Source organism: Lygodium microphyllum, chromosome 16 (genome assembly GCF_053477565.2).
Source record: "Lygodium microphyllum isolate KBCC chromosome 16, Lygodium_microphyllum_v1.1.10, whole genome shotgun sequence".
Taxonomy (NCBI): Eukaryota; Viridiplantae; Streptophyta; class Polypodiopsida; order Schizaeales; family Lygodiaceae; genus Lygodium; species Lygodium microphyllum.
In genome coordinates, this window is record NC_141150.1 from 92,607,427 (window position 1) to 92,620,055 (window position 12,629).

At 40.7% G+C, this 12,629-nt stretch overlaps 1 protein-coding gene across 1 annotated transcript; it reads left to right on the plus strand.

Annotated features, from left to right (window-relative positions):
- The first annotated feature begins 1,912 nt into the window (after positions 1–1,912).
- Positions 1,913–3,925, plus strand: LOC148023123 (uncharacterized). The gene is made up of 4 exons (XM_087695319.1): positions 1,913–2,738; positions 2,826–3,044; positions 3,200–3,286; positions 3,576–3,925. Exons 1-4 carry the CDS (start codon positions 1,913–1,915, stop codon positions 3,632–3,634), a joined length of 1,191 nt encoding a protein of 396 aa, XP_087551445.1. The 3' UTR covers positions 3,635–3,925.
- The last annotated feature ends 8,704 nt before the right edge of the window (positions 3,926–12,629 follow it).

Here is a 12,629-nt window from a genome sequence, read left to right on the forward strand (position 1 = left end):
CCCCTCCCCCTCCCTCTCCCTCTCCCTCTCCCTCTCTTTCTCTTTTTCTCCCTCTCCCTCTCTATCTCTCTTTCTCTCTCATTTCCTAAACAAGCAAAAAATAAAGTGATTTAAACATCCTCCAAGCAAAAGGGAGAGGGAGAGATACAATGCACTCTCCCTCTCTTTCTCTTTCTATCCCTCTCTCATTTCCTTCCCCTCCCTCTCCCTCTCTCTCTCTTTCTCTCTCATTTCCTCTCCTAAACAAGCAAAAAATAAAGTGATTTAAACATTAAACAAGCAAAAGGGAGAGGGAGAGAGAGAATGCACTCTTCCTCCTTCTCCCTCTCTTTCTCTTTCTCTCCCTCTCTCATTTCCTCCCCCTCCCTCTCCCTCTCCCTCTCTTTTTGTTTCTGTTTCTCTTTCTCTTTCTTTCCCTCTCCCTCTCCCTCTCCCTCTCCCTCTCCCTCTCCCTCTCTTACTCTCTCGTTCCCTCTCCTAAACAAGCAAAAAAGAAAGTGATTTAAACATTAAACAAGCAAAAGGGAGAGAGAGAGAGAGAATGCACTCTCCCTCTCTTTCTCTTTCTCTCCCTCTCCCTCTCCCTCTCCCTCTCTTTCTCTCCCTCTCTCTCCCTCTCCATCTCCTTCTCTTTCATTTCCTCTCCTAAACAAGCAAAAGAGAACGATTTAAACCTTTAACAAGCAAAAGAAAGAGAGAGGGAGACTCACCAATGAGATATGGCGAGCGTGGGGCGGCTTCTCTTTACAATGAGGGCTCCTCCTCTCCTTCGCGAACAACGGCGGCGGCGGCGGCGGCAGCAAGTCTTCTTCCTCTTCTTCTCTCACAAAGCCTTCGCTCTCTCCCTCGCTCTCGCTCTCAAAAGTCGAAGCAAAAGAAATGAAAACGGCGCTCGGGTTTCGGCCGCGTTTTTTTTCCTGCGGCATAGCGACGCAAATAGCGACGCCAATAGCGACGCCGATATCCGCCGTCGCTAATCGGCGTCGCTAATTGCCCAATTCCTTGTAGTGCTTGTCAACTACATATGGTTTTTAACCCAAAAGAACCTACCTTATTCACATGCTCCATTGAGATTCAATCATTTAAGATTCACTACTATGGTAAGGTTAGGTTTACATTGAATGACAAAAGAACTAAACAATAGAAGTGGGAGTAGTGCTTCATGCAATTTGTCCAAATTGGGATCCAATTTTAAGATGTAAGAGGAATGTATGGGTAATGTGGTGATAAAAGACAAGAATGAAGAGCTTCAGATGGGATCAAGTTGCTAGTCACTTTTCATAGACATGCTATGATCACATGGGTTAACCACCAACACACCCCTAACCAACCCCGTGCCCACAATGGCACCTTTGTGATCCCTTGCTCACAAAAGCTCATGATTTTGTACTCATAATTCACAATGTGGCAATTTTAGTTGGAATTTGTCTAAAACTTCATCGCGGTTTAGTGAAGCAAAACCAAGGAGTGGAAGCTGAACTAAAGGCTTGGTTAAATGTCCCGTTTCGTTCATCTAAGTAAGCCTTGGTTAAGTATTTGGTTTGAACGGTATTAACGGAAAGCTTCGATTATGTGTTGAATGTATGAGCTTGTTCTCTTTTTTCCTTCTCTTTCGGTTTACGACTATCCTTTCTGCTCTTAGACATTTCCCGTTTCCCGTTTCCCGCCCGCATCATCAACAAGCTTGCTAGCCTGCAGCAGCCATGGTGAATGATCCATAGCAAGGTGGCCTTCATCAGCAAGGTGATCTTCATCGTCATCGTCGTCAACAAGAACTTGCATGCAAGCTAGTGCTTGTTCTGTTTTCTTTCAGTTTACGATTCATTTCAGTTCCGTCGAGGCGTTCACCGTACCGTTTCCCGTTACCCGTTTCCCGCTTGCAACATCAACAAGCTGCTGGCCTGCACAAGCCATGGCGAATGATCCGGAGCGAGATGATCTGCATCATCATGATCAACAACAACTCGGTGGTAGCAACGATGATCACACCACGAATCAACGTCCAGTCCCTGCACCGGCCCGCCGGCACCAATATCAACCTGCAGCACCAGAAACTCCGATCGTAATCGGCTCCGGGGGGCCGATAAATGTCTCTGCTGCCGTTGGAGGTGAACCTGACGTTTATCATACTGTCCCCATTTACGATCCTGGCGAGACGTCCAGTAGCGGCCGCGCCGGGCCCGATGCAGCTGCTCAGCCTTATATTGCCGAAGCATCAGTAGGCCCTGACATCTATCAAGCTCTATTTTATGCCGATTCTAGCGCCGTTCCTGCAGCAGCAGAACCTCCATTCGTAAGCGGCTCCATGAGGCCTCTAATTCCTCCTGCCGTTTTGGCCGAGCCCGACGTTCCCGCCTCCAACTTAGATGCTCCTTCTACCACAACGGACGCCGGCCTCCATGACAGCTATTCCCGCCTTCCAGGCGCCCCCTCCGAGATCACACCTGCCTCCAATGTCTCCGCCCCTTCTCGAGCTAATTGTTGCTTTAACTTTTGCGGTGAATTCTTTAGCCACTTTTGCCAGTTTTGCTGCGACTCTGTATGGTTCAGGTGGATTCCATCGTCCTGCGTGACTCCCTGTTGCCGAGGCTGCTGCCGATGCGTCTTGCGTGTAGCACAGGGAACAAAATGGAAATGGATCCAGAACCTTCTGCAGTTGATTTGCTGCTGTTCATGCTGTACGCGTGATCGAAGTCGACCTGTTCAAAGAGCAGATAATGCTGGTTTAGAAGAACAAGGTACTTGTATTGTATTAATGCTGAATCACATATAAGCATTTTCCTGTTGCGTGAACGTACTAAGCCTTATAATGCCGGTGTATGTAGGACGAGCGGAAGAAATTCAGATGACCGATCAAACTGTCCAGGACACTGACAAGCTAGGGGCACGAGATACAAGGCGTGAGGAAATATATCAAGGAAAAAGGTCGGTTAATCCTTTCACAATTGTCAACACTGATTCAGAAGAAGAGGCTGAGGAGGATCATCTCTTGGTTCGTAGATCACGACGCCCTGCAAGGGTAATTGAAGAAACTAGCTCAGCAGGTAATGGTCGAAAGCAGTCTGTTCATAAAAGGTACAACGACGTGGAGAGAGAGAAAAAGAGAGAGAGAGAGAGAGAGAGAGAGAGAGAGAGAGAGAGAGAGAGAGAGAGGGAGAGAGAGAGAGAGCTGAATCTCGATTGTCTTTGCCTTTCCTAGTCATTTCGCAGGTACAGAAATCAGAAGAGAAGGAGAAGAGCGCAGCGGCCAGCAAATTTGAGTTTCATGCCGACGATAACACAGAAGGTTAATTTAAGATCTTGAACCAGAAGTGGTATTTTCTTATGAACGATGATAACAGAGAAGGTTTTATAGGTTTATCTTGAACCAGAAGTAGTCTTTTCTCAAAGACGATTATAAAATCCGGCTTATCTGTTTGACTTTATTGGCTTTGTGAAGCGTTAAAGTTTCTGCCAACGATAGCTTAAATCCTCGGCCTAGAATTAGTCTTTTACTCTGATGAACCAAGACTTAATCATTTCTGATTAAGGACAAAATTTTCAGCTTAATTATTGGAGGATTGGTCCTGTTACAGGTATAAAGGTTCGGTCTCAATACATCGGCCGATATCTTGGCCTTGCCATCCATGCTTGATCACCAGCTTCCATTTGATCTGCAATACACAACGATAAGCAAAATTGATCGAGGGATAGTATTTGAGCAGAATTGGGTTAATTCGTGTTCTGTATGATACTGGATTGTAAGAGCATAAAACCGAACCGATCATCATCATGAATAATCAGCCGATATTTGGACTTGCCGTAAATTTTTTTCAGGCCCATCCTGCTAAAGCAGATATATCCAACGTCTAGTCATCAGTCTATACTAATTAATGGGTTTTGTGTAGCTTTGTGTTCAGACAAAATACCCTGCGAAATTCAAAGATTTGTGGGTAGTCATTTGCAAATAGCTCTAAGCTTTTTACACCTGACTGAGGCTCTAATTTGCAAGAAGTCATGCTATCAATTCATCGCGATATCATGCATATCGTACACTTACCCATTATCTCTGTGAACTCTTACATATACTTGGCATTGTAGAGACCCGAGAGCCTACGAAGAATAGCTGGCTCGCAAATATCTTAATAACTGTACTATGGCAGAGATACGATCCGTCATTGCAATAAGGCTCTATGCATTCATATAATTAGCTTTTACGAGCATTTATAAAGTTTTCTTTATAATCTGTTAATATCGGAAACACGAAGAAAATAGTCGTAATGCGTAGATTCAAGAAGGTTTGCGTGACGTAGTATTAGCATCTTGTTGTGACAGCTTCAGCTGACCGTCCTGGCGTTGATAGCGGAATCGTTTAAAGTACGATAAGCTACTGATTCAACCTTGTATGCTTGTGTGCTTTCAAATTTATATGTCACTTCATAGATAAGTAGATTTCCATTGGTATAGGTGAGAAGGTGATTAATTAATTAATGATGATTTTGTGTTGCCTTAGTCCTTGTTATTCATACCTTCGTAAGTTCGTAGTTTTTTTATTTTAATGTAGTCATTATATTAAGGTATAAAAAATCTACAAGTATAAGTTTATTAATGTCTACACGTCAAAGATTACAAGATACAGGCTTTATATCAACATTTAAAGCGACGAAAATGTTTACAATAAAAGTTATAATCGTCATTGCTAAACACATCGGTATTAGTGACGCCGTAGAACCATCGCTATCGGTGTTGTTGTTTGTGTCGCAAATGACACAAATAGCGATGCCAATAGCAACGGTTTATGACGCAAACTGCGACGATTATAGCGACACATGCATGTAAATTTACGACGCTATCGTGCCGCTACGCGCACACCGTGTAAAAAAATCTAGAGCGTGATTTCCTTTTAGATTTAGAGAGCCAATGCTATTTTAGACATTAGTGTTAGTATCCATGGTTCAAAAATATTAGATTTTAGTGAATTTTTAATATTCTAGATATTATCTCTTGTAAAAAAAATACCACAATCGATTGTGGAGCACATTTTGTCAATACGCTCCATGTGAAAATGTCATCTACACGACCACACCGCACTATATGTTTTATAATGTACATTGAAACTGTTAATAATTAGTTGTCACATATAGAATCTAGATACGATAGCTTATAAAACATGTGGTTACCTTTGGATTACATCCCCTCGAGAATTCCCACTCCTCAGTTAAGACTTCCACCCCTTCGCGAGAGGCTGTGATCAAAGCTCCATATAACCATCACATTGACATAAATCACGTCATCTCCTCCATGCCCTCGGGATATCAAATTGGTCGATGGTGCGTACTACGTCGAAATTCAGATCGCACCTCCTTCCCGATCTTTCCTAGCTTGCTCATATCTAGCGAGCCATGTCTCCATGAAGGAATGGTGCAACATACAAAAACGATTCACTTTCTCCTCCATTGCAGTATCCATCATTTTTTCTACCCCATTTCCAACCGCCACATCTTCTGTTAGTCTATCATCATTCTTTAGTGACCATAGCATACTCTTGTCTAAATCCACCACTGGTAACCATTGTGAAATATGCACTAATGCCTCAGACACCAACCAACCTTCAACCATGCTACCTTTTGGTGCCAAGCTCATTGTCGCACAAAGCCTTTCAGGGTTTTCATGAAGCGCTCCAAGAAGAATATCCATCACCTATGGACATGTCTAACAATCTCCACTTCCTCTACAAGATACACCAAGAGGTGGGTTTGTATCGTGAGCCTGCTGGTGGATAGGTACTTCTCAAAGAGACAGACCGTCTCTATTGCTCCTCGCCTTGCGGATTCAATAGAGGATGGCTTTATATCCTTTTGTGAGATCCATTGTACTAAATTTGACAACTTGTAAATTGCGCGATGTATTTTTGGGGTAAGGCATCATGCGATCGCGATTAGTAGTACAAACTGCTACAAATGAAGAAGCATTACGAACAACGACTACACTCTAAATAGCAAAATACACAGGCCACTTACAATCCATTCATAGTACAAACCTGACATATCTTATGCCAATCATGGGATTTTAGCCCTGATGATTGCTCGTCTTTAGAAAATGCGGATCTGAGAGAATGCATCATACCCATCGGAGTGCGAATAGACCTGATAATTTTCTTCACAAAGTACTCTTCTTTAGTGGACAAAACCCAAGGATCGCCAGGTAGTTGCAAGCAACCGTCAGCACTCGACTGCGGCCCCAAAGCACCTCCATCTTGCCTACCTCCTTCAAATCCATTCGTGCCCCTGCAGTGTCTCTCTTTCTTATGATATGGTCCCATAATAAGCTGCCCACATTCTTGAAAATATGCATGGGATCCAACAAGTAGTTGATTTGTAAGTGGATCCAATATTGACCAACTTGTAGAAAACTGAGAACCATCGCATTCCGTTTGGATGCGACTCCATGTGGACCATTTTCAGCCCATACCAGCTTTGGGCGTTCATTCGTCCTCGAAGTCGTCCAAGAAAACTTTCCCTTAGTTCATGACCCTCCAGCAAGAAAGCGGCGTGTCCTTGATATACCATCTTCTTTATGGTTGTTTTAAGTTCTCTCCCCTTTCTCTTTTATGTTTTCTTTGTCTTTCATGTTTATTCTCTCTTTCTTGTCCTCTCTTCCTCTTCCTTTCTTCTTCTCCCTCTCTTATTTTTTATCTTTCTTTCTCTCTCTCTCTCTTTCTTTGTTGCCCCTCTCTTTGTTCTCTCTACTTCCTTACGGGCAGGCCTACAATATGTAAAGTTTAATATGCTATGCATGGGGGCGAGGGACTAGCTACCCTACGTTGGAGTCTTCCTCGTCCTGTGGTATTGCACTAGACCTTGCCACCTTTTTTTCTTTGTGTGTGACTCGATATGCAGAGCGTAGGAGGAGGTAGTGGAAAGGATGTCAAGAAAAGCATCCATTCACCTCCAAGTTCAATCTCTCTTTCGCTTTACCGAGCCTAGAGACACAGGCCTTTCGTGCCTTCCCGAAGCGTCGAACACACCCAAGGTGCACCTTTAACAAATCCTCTAGACTCTCTCTCTCTCTCTCTACTTCTACTACTACTACTACTACTGCTACTACTGCTACTACTACTACTACTACTACCACCACCACCATCATCCCACCTATCATATATTGCTCAATAGTTTCAGAACATGAGAGTACAATAGACGTGACGACCATTTCTCTCTTCCTCTCACTTTCTTCTTCTCCCTTTTCCTATATTTCTTTCTCTCTCTCTCTCTCTTTGTTTCCCCTCTCTTTGTTTCTCTCCACCCCCTTATGTTTTCTCACTCATTCTCCTCTCTCTCTCCCTCCCTTCCCCCCTCTCTCTTTCTCTCTCTCTCTCTTCCTTTTCCTTTCTTCTTCTCCCTCTCTCGTTTCCTATCGTTCTCCCTCAATGCAACATATTGGAGCCCCAAGAGGAACACCAAGGAAAAGGGGATTCTACTGCAAGAAAATATATCTTGTAACATCAACAAGCTTTTATTTCATTCTTTTGATAACCAAAACAAAGAAAACATGAATTCTTCACGTAGCATCATAGTAGATATCTCCCAGGATTTGATAGAATCAACCATAATCTTCAATATCTTCATAGAATTCACTACAATACTCTCATAATAACTCTCAATAATCATTCTTAGGTCGTGGATGCACCTCCCAAGAGGTATGTCTGATATGAAGATTTACCAGAGCCACTACAGTGTCTTTTCACAGCTCCCTACTGTCACTGTCACTCAGTCTTCTCTTCAGTCTTCAACAGCTGCTTTTTCCATTTGTTTTAGCTCTTTTGAACTTAGATTCATCCTTTCCAAAAGTTAGAAAATTTTCCCAAAGTCACACATACATTCTACAAAACACTTACAGAAGGTCTACAGAACAGTACAGTACAGTACCAGAGCAGCTATAGTACAGTATCAGAACCTCATAACTCATACTCAAACCATTCCAAACTATCAAAAACTATTCAATAATCTTCCAAAAGATCTCAATACGAATCATCAATCCATGCTTCATACAGAATAAAATCAGAACAAAACAGAAGCTATACAGAAGGTATACAGAACCAATCAAAACCTCAACAGAACCTATCAGAACATTACAGAGCTTCATATCTCTACTGAAAATCATCATAAACTTCCAAAACATAATTAATATAATCCAAAACACTCTCAAACACTTCCATTAACAACCATACATCACTCTAAATCCATAAAAAATCAATCATTCACACCTCAAAAACAATAAAAATCAGTCAAAAATTCAGTCTTTTTCCACTCTTAACACATATTCTCTACCCTCTCTCATTTCTTATCTCATTTCTTATCTTTCTCCCTCAATGCACATCCTTGTTTTTTTTTTTAAAAGAATAAATTAAAGAACAAGAACAAACCCTCTCTTTGTTTTTCTCTACCCCCTCGTGTTTTCTCATTCATTCTCCTCTCTCCCTCCCCGTCTCTCTCTATTTCTCTATTTCTTTATTATGTTTTATGTTTATTCCCTCTCTCTCTCTCTCTCTCTCTCTCTCTCTCTCTCTCTCTCGTTATTTCTTCCTTTTTCTTTTTTCTTCTCCCTCTCTCATTTCCTCACTTTCTCCCTCAATGCACATCATTGTAAAAAAAAAAACAAAAAAAGAAGAAATTAAAGAACAAGAACAAACCCTCTCTTTGTTTTTCTCTACCCCCTCATGTTTTCTCATTCATTCTTCTCTCTCTCTCTCTCTCTATTTCTCTCTTTCTTTATTATGTTTCATGTTTATTCTCTCTCTCTCTTGTTTTTTCTTTCTTCTCTCTCTCTCTCTGTGTGTGTGTGTGTGTGTGTGTGTGTGTGTGTGTGTGTGTGTGTGTGTCTCTCATTTCCTCTCTTTCTCCCTCAATGCACCTCATTCTCAATAAAAACAGACAAAAGAAAAGGAGAAAGAACAAGAATAAACCAAGAGGGAGCAATGCACTCACTGCAAAGGCTCGAGGATGGATTCTTCGTCTTCTCTTCGTGACGGCGGCTCCTCTTCACCCTTTGTGCACTTTCTCCTCCTTCTTTGCAAATGATAGTGACGGCGGTGAGAAGCTATCATTCTCTCTTTTTCTCTCCCTCTCCCCCCCAAATGCATGATCTATTTCTCTCTCTCTTTTGCTCTTTGCGGAAAAATGCCACGCTCAGGTTTCGGCCTTTTTTTTTGTTTGAGTACTGTCGCTATTTGCGTTGAATAGCGATGAAAATAGTAATGCCACTAATATGAGTCAGAACTGCCCGTCGCTATTCCCCTATATCCTTGTAGTGAAAGACCTCAAAACTTTAAACCTTAGAACATCTAACATCTAGCCAACAACTCATGCACCACTTTGAATTTATGTATGCACTTTCTCAGAAATCCAAATATAGCTAAATTATCCTACCTATAAATTTCTTGAATGACTTTGATAGTTAAGCTCTCGTTCTTCTTCTTCATCAAGTCTCTATTTCTATTACTCCAAATATATTTAACTATCGAGACACAACTACATTCCATAGCTTCGAAGACTCCTCATCTAGTTTTGCTTTGTCCCCAAAAAGTGATTTCATCATTCTAACCATATCATTCAAGCCTGCATCTTTGAACTAGTCCTTGAGCTTCTTAAACACCACCATAGGTTATCTCCATGGCCAAAACATGTGTCTTATTGTCTTCTTCTATGTGGTGCAGAAGACATCGTTTGGGTTGACTTGGATCATTTCCTTACTCTATCTTTAGTCACTAAGTTCTTAACCATGACTTTCCATAGCAAAAAATTCAACTTACTTGGGGTAGCCTTCCATGTTCGTAGTATCTTCCTCTTCTAGGTCCTCACATGCGAGGGTGTTGATCTTTCCATTTGCCTTGAATTAGTTGGAGCACCTCCATCCTCTCATCCTCAAAATCTCCTCTCAACTTCATCTTGAACGCTTGCTTCCCTCTTTAGCTCCCTAAGGACTTTCATACTTTGATTTGCCCAATCTTAGATGTGGTGACCAAAGTTCATCCTTCCTCTACAAGATTTGTTCTAACCATGGCTCTCATGATCCTCGATCTGGTAGTCATCTCTGATATGTTAAATTGAAATGATTTTTGTCATGTCCTTATTTCAAATATCAAGCCATTGAAACATCCCTTTACTAGCTATTGGATTTTCTAATTTGGGATTAGTGTTGATGGGTGGGGTCTTCTGCTTTTAGGGTTGTCATTCCTCCACTTTAGACATTTTCTTACTTCCTTCCAAATCTTCATCAACCTCTTGATCACGTCATATCCTCTGAAGGTATACTTCATGGTTGATGTCAATAGCTTATCATCCCAAGTTAGCATCTCTCACTTTCTTCCACCTAAAATGGAATTGCAAATAGCTACTTTGCTAATGGTAATACATGATTATTACTCCCCAATCTAATGAGAAGCTTGAAGACATCCTTTTAGCTTTGTCGCAAACTTTCTCAATTCCTAAGCCACCATTATTCCAAGTCTCTATAATGGTGTCCCACACTACTGAATGTCATCTTCTATAGGAGGCCTAAACTCCATAAGAAGGATCTCAAAAGCTTGTCTAGTCTATCACACTACATCTTGCTGAATGGAGTGATTGCAACACTAAACATGGCTATGGGCATTAAGATTTTATCCACAACTATTAACTTACCTATAAAATATACGGCCAATTTGGTGAATTTTACTACATTATGCTCCATTTTTGTTAGGATCCAATCCATTTTTAAAACATTGAGACTATTAGCCCTATGGGAGCTCCCAAATATTTGAAAATTTCCCTAGCATCGGCTATTTCAAATCCCATGTTTTGCATCTAGCATGGGGCTAAGTATAGTATTTTTGACTTAGGTTTACTGATAATTACTGTCCCACATACTTGAGAGTACTCCTTGAAAACTTTGAGCAACCCTACCACATTCTTCTCTTCAGTTTCCATGATATTTGAGTTATCATTAACAAATAATTAAGTAGGGCTTTCAACATCCCACTTTCTACTCTATGTTGTAAGGCTTTAAGTAGCAGATCAATAGTTATAGCAAAAAGGAGCAGTGCTAGGGAACAACCCTCCCATACCAACCTTTGTAAATTGAAAGGATGTGGCATAAATCCATTTATCCTCACCTTTGCTATATCATTAGAGAAGAGTGTGCCCACCATCCTATAGAAGCTAGATCCAAACCCAAGTTTCCCCATCAGTGAGAGCAAAAAATCCCACCTAAGCATATTGTAGGCCTTGTTCGAATCCATGTTTATCAAAACAAAATTCCCTCATATCTCAATTGCATGCTCCATAGCCACCATAAGGTTAAGAATCACATCTTATATTGCACACCCAAACACAAACCCATATTGGGCCTTATGTAGGATCTTCCCCAACATAAATTTCATTCCCATTACCAATGCTTTAGCCATTATCTTGTATGACACATTAAGGATGGTCAATGGCCACCATTGAGAAGGTTTGATTCTAACAACTCCTTTCGGTAGAAGCTTGATTCTATCTTGGTTAATAGCAAACAAGATTTCTACTCTCCTCATGGAAACACTTGTGAAATTGGTTATGTTTCTCCCACATGGAGGCCAAATTGCGTAATATAACTCTACTAGGATGTTGTTTGGGTCAAGCGATAAGCTCATAGATAATTAGCTTGTGTATTCTAATGTATAGACAATAGACTAAATATAGAGCTTTGATTTGTGTGTGTGTGTGGCATCGAGCTCTAGCACCTACATTCATAAAAAAGGTGACTTTTCCAATCTCATTAACTTTAGGAGTGGTAGTGGGATTTCTTTAGGTTTATGAGAAAGGCACTCTAATGAACTACGAAGGCCCCTTCAAGAAATTAACAATCCAAATGGCATATTATATGTTGATTCTATGTCACCTAATTGTCCAATCATAAGCCTTCACAATTGTAGGTGGATAAAGTATATATTTTTCTTGGGAGGTCCACCTATAAGAAACCATCTATATAGCGTGTGTTCAAAAGATATTAAGAAATACCATTTCTTTATATGCTATAAGGCCTTAAAATGGCCCCTTTTACTTTACTAAACTTATGGATTTTTTTCAAATTGTAAATTAAAAATCTTTTTCGTAAATATAATCTTATAAATTTTATTAAATAGCATACCCTTTCTTTTAAACTCATGTGGTATCTTACTTGTTCTATATGGTGGGCCCCCTTGGATATTTTGGCTCTTTACGATCTTTAACTAGATTCCTAGTGTCATTAGAAAAAGTTACCAAAAAACCTAATGATTCAAAATATGGTCGAGATGAGGGTGACTAGAAAACATGTTTTGAATTCATTGATGGTAATGCACAATGACACTCCTATTTTTGGCGAGTATGATAAGCTTAGGTAAAGCACATTTGAGTGTGATGCTCAAGCGGTTTGGTTGAGTGTCTATGTCGATTTAAATGAATAATGCTAATGTAAGACATTTTATGTATATGCATAAAACATATATATCTTTCACGAATGACAAAAGCAAGTCAAAAGGTTCGAAACTACAAACACTTTTTAAACAAGTTTTCTAAAGACACGTTATAGACAACTTTGAAGGTCCACTTATTTGCCTCTTGTGCCTCCATGAAACTAGTATTGTACTTAATTTG

Excerpts from the sequence above, each read along its gene's own strand:
- LOC148023123 (XM_087695319.1), top strand. The coding sequence starts at position 1,913 with ATGGCGAATGATCCGGAGCGAGATGATCTGCATCATCATGATCAACAA. Across the intron at positions 2,739-2,825 it reads TGCTGGTTTAGAAGAACAAG|GACGAGCGGAAGAAATTCAG; the intron begins GTACTTGTATTG and ends CGGTGTATGTAG. Across the intron at positions 3,045-3,199 it reads TGAAGAAACTAGCTCAGCAG|TCATTTCGCAGGTACAGAAA; the intron begins GTAATGGTCGAA and ends TGCCTTTCCTAG.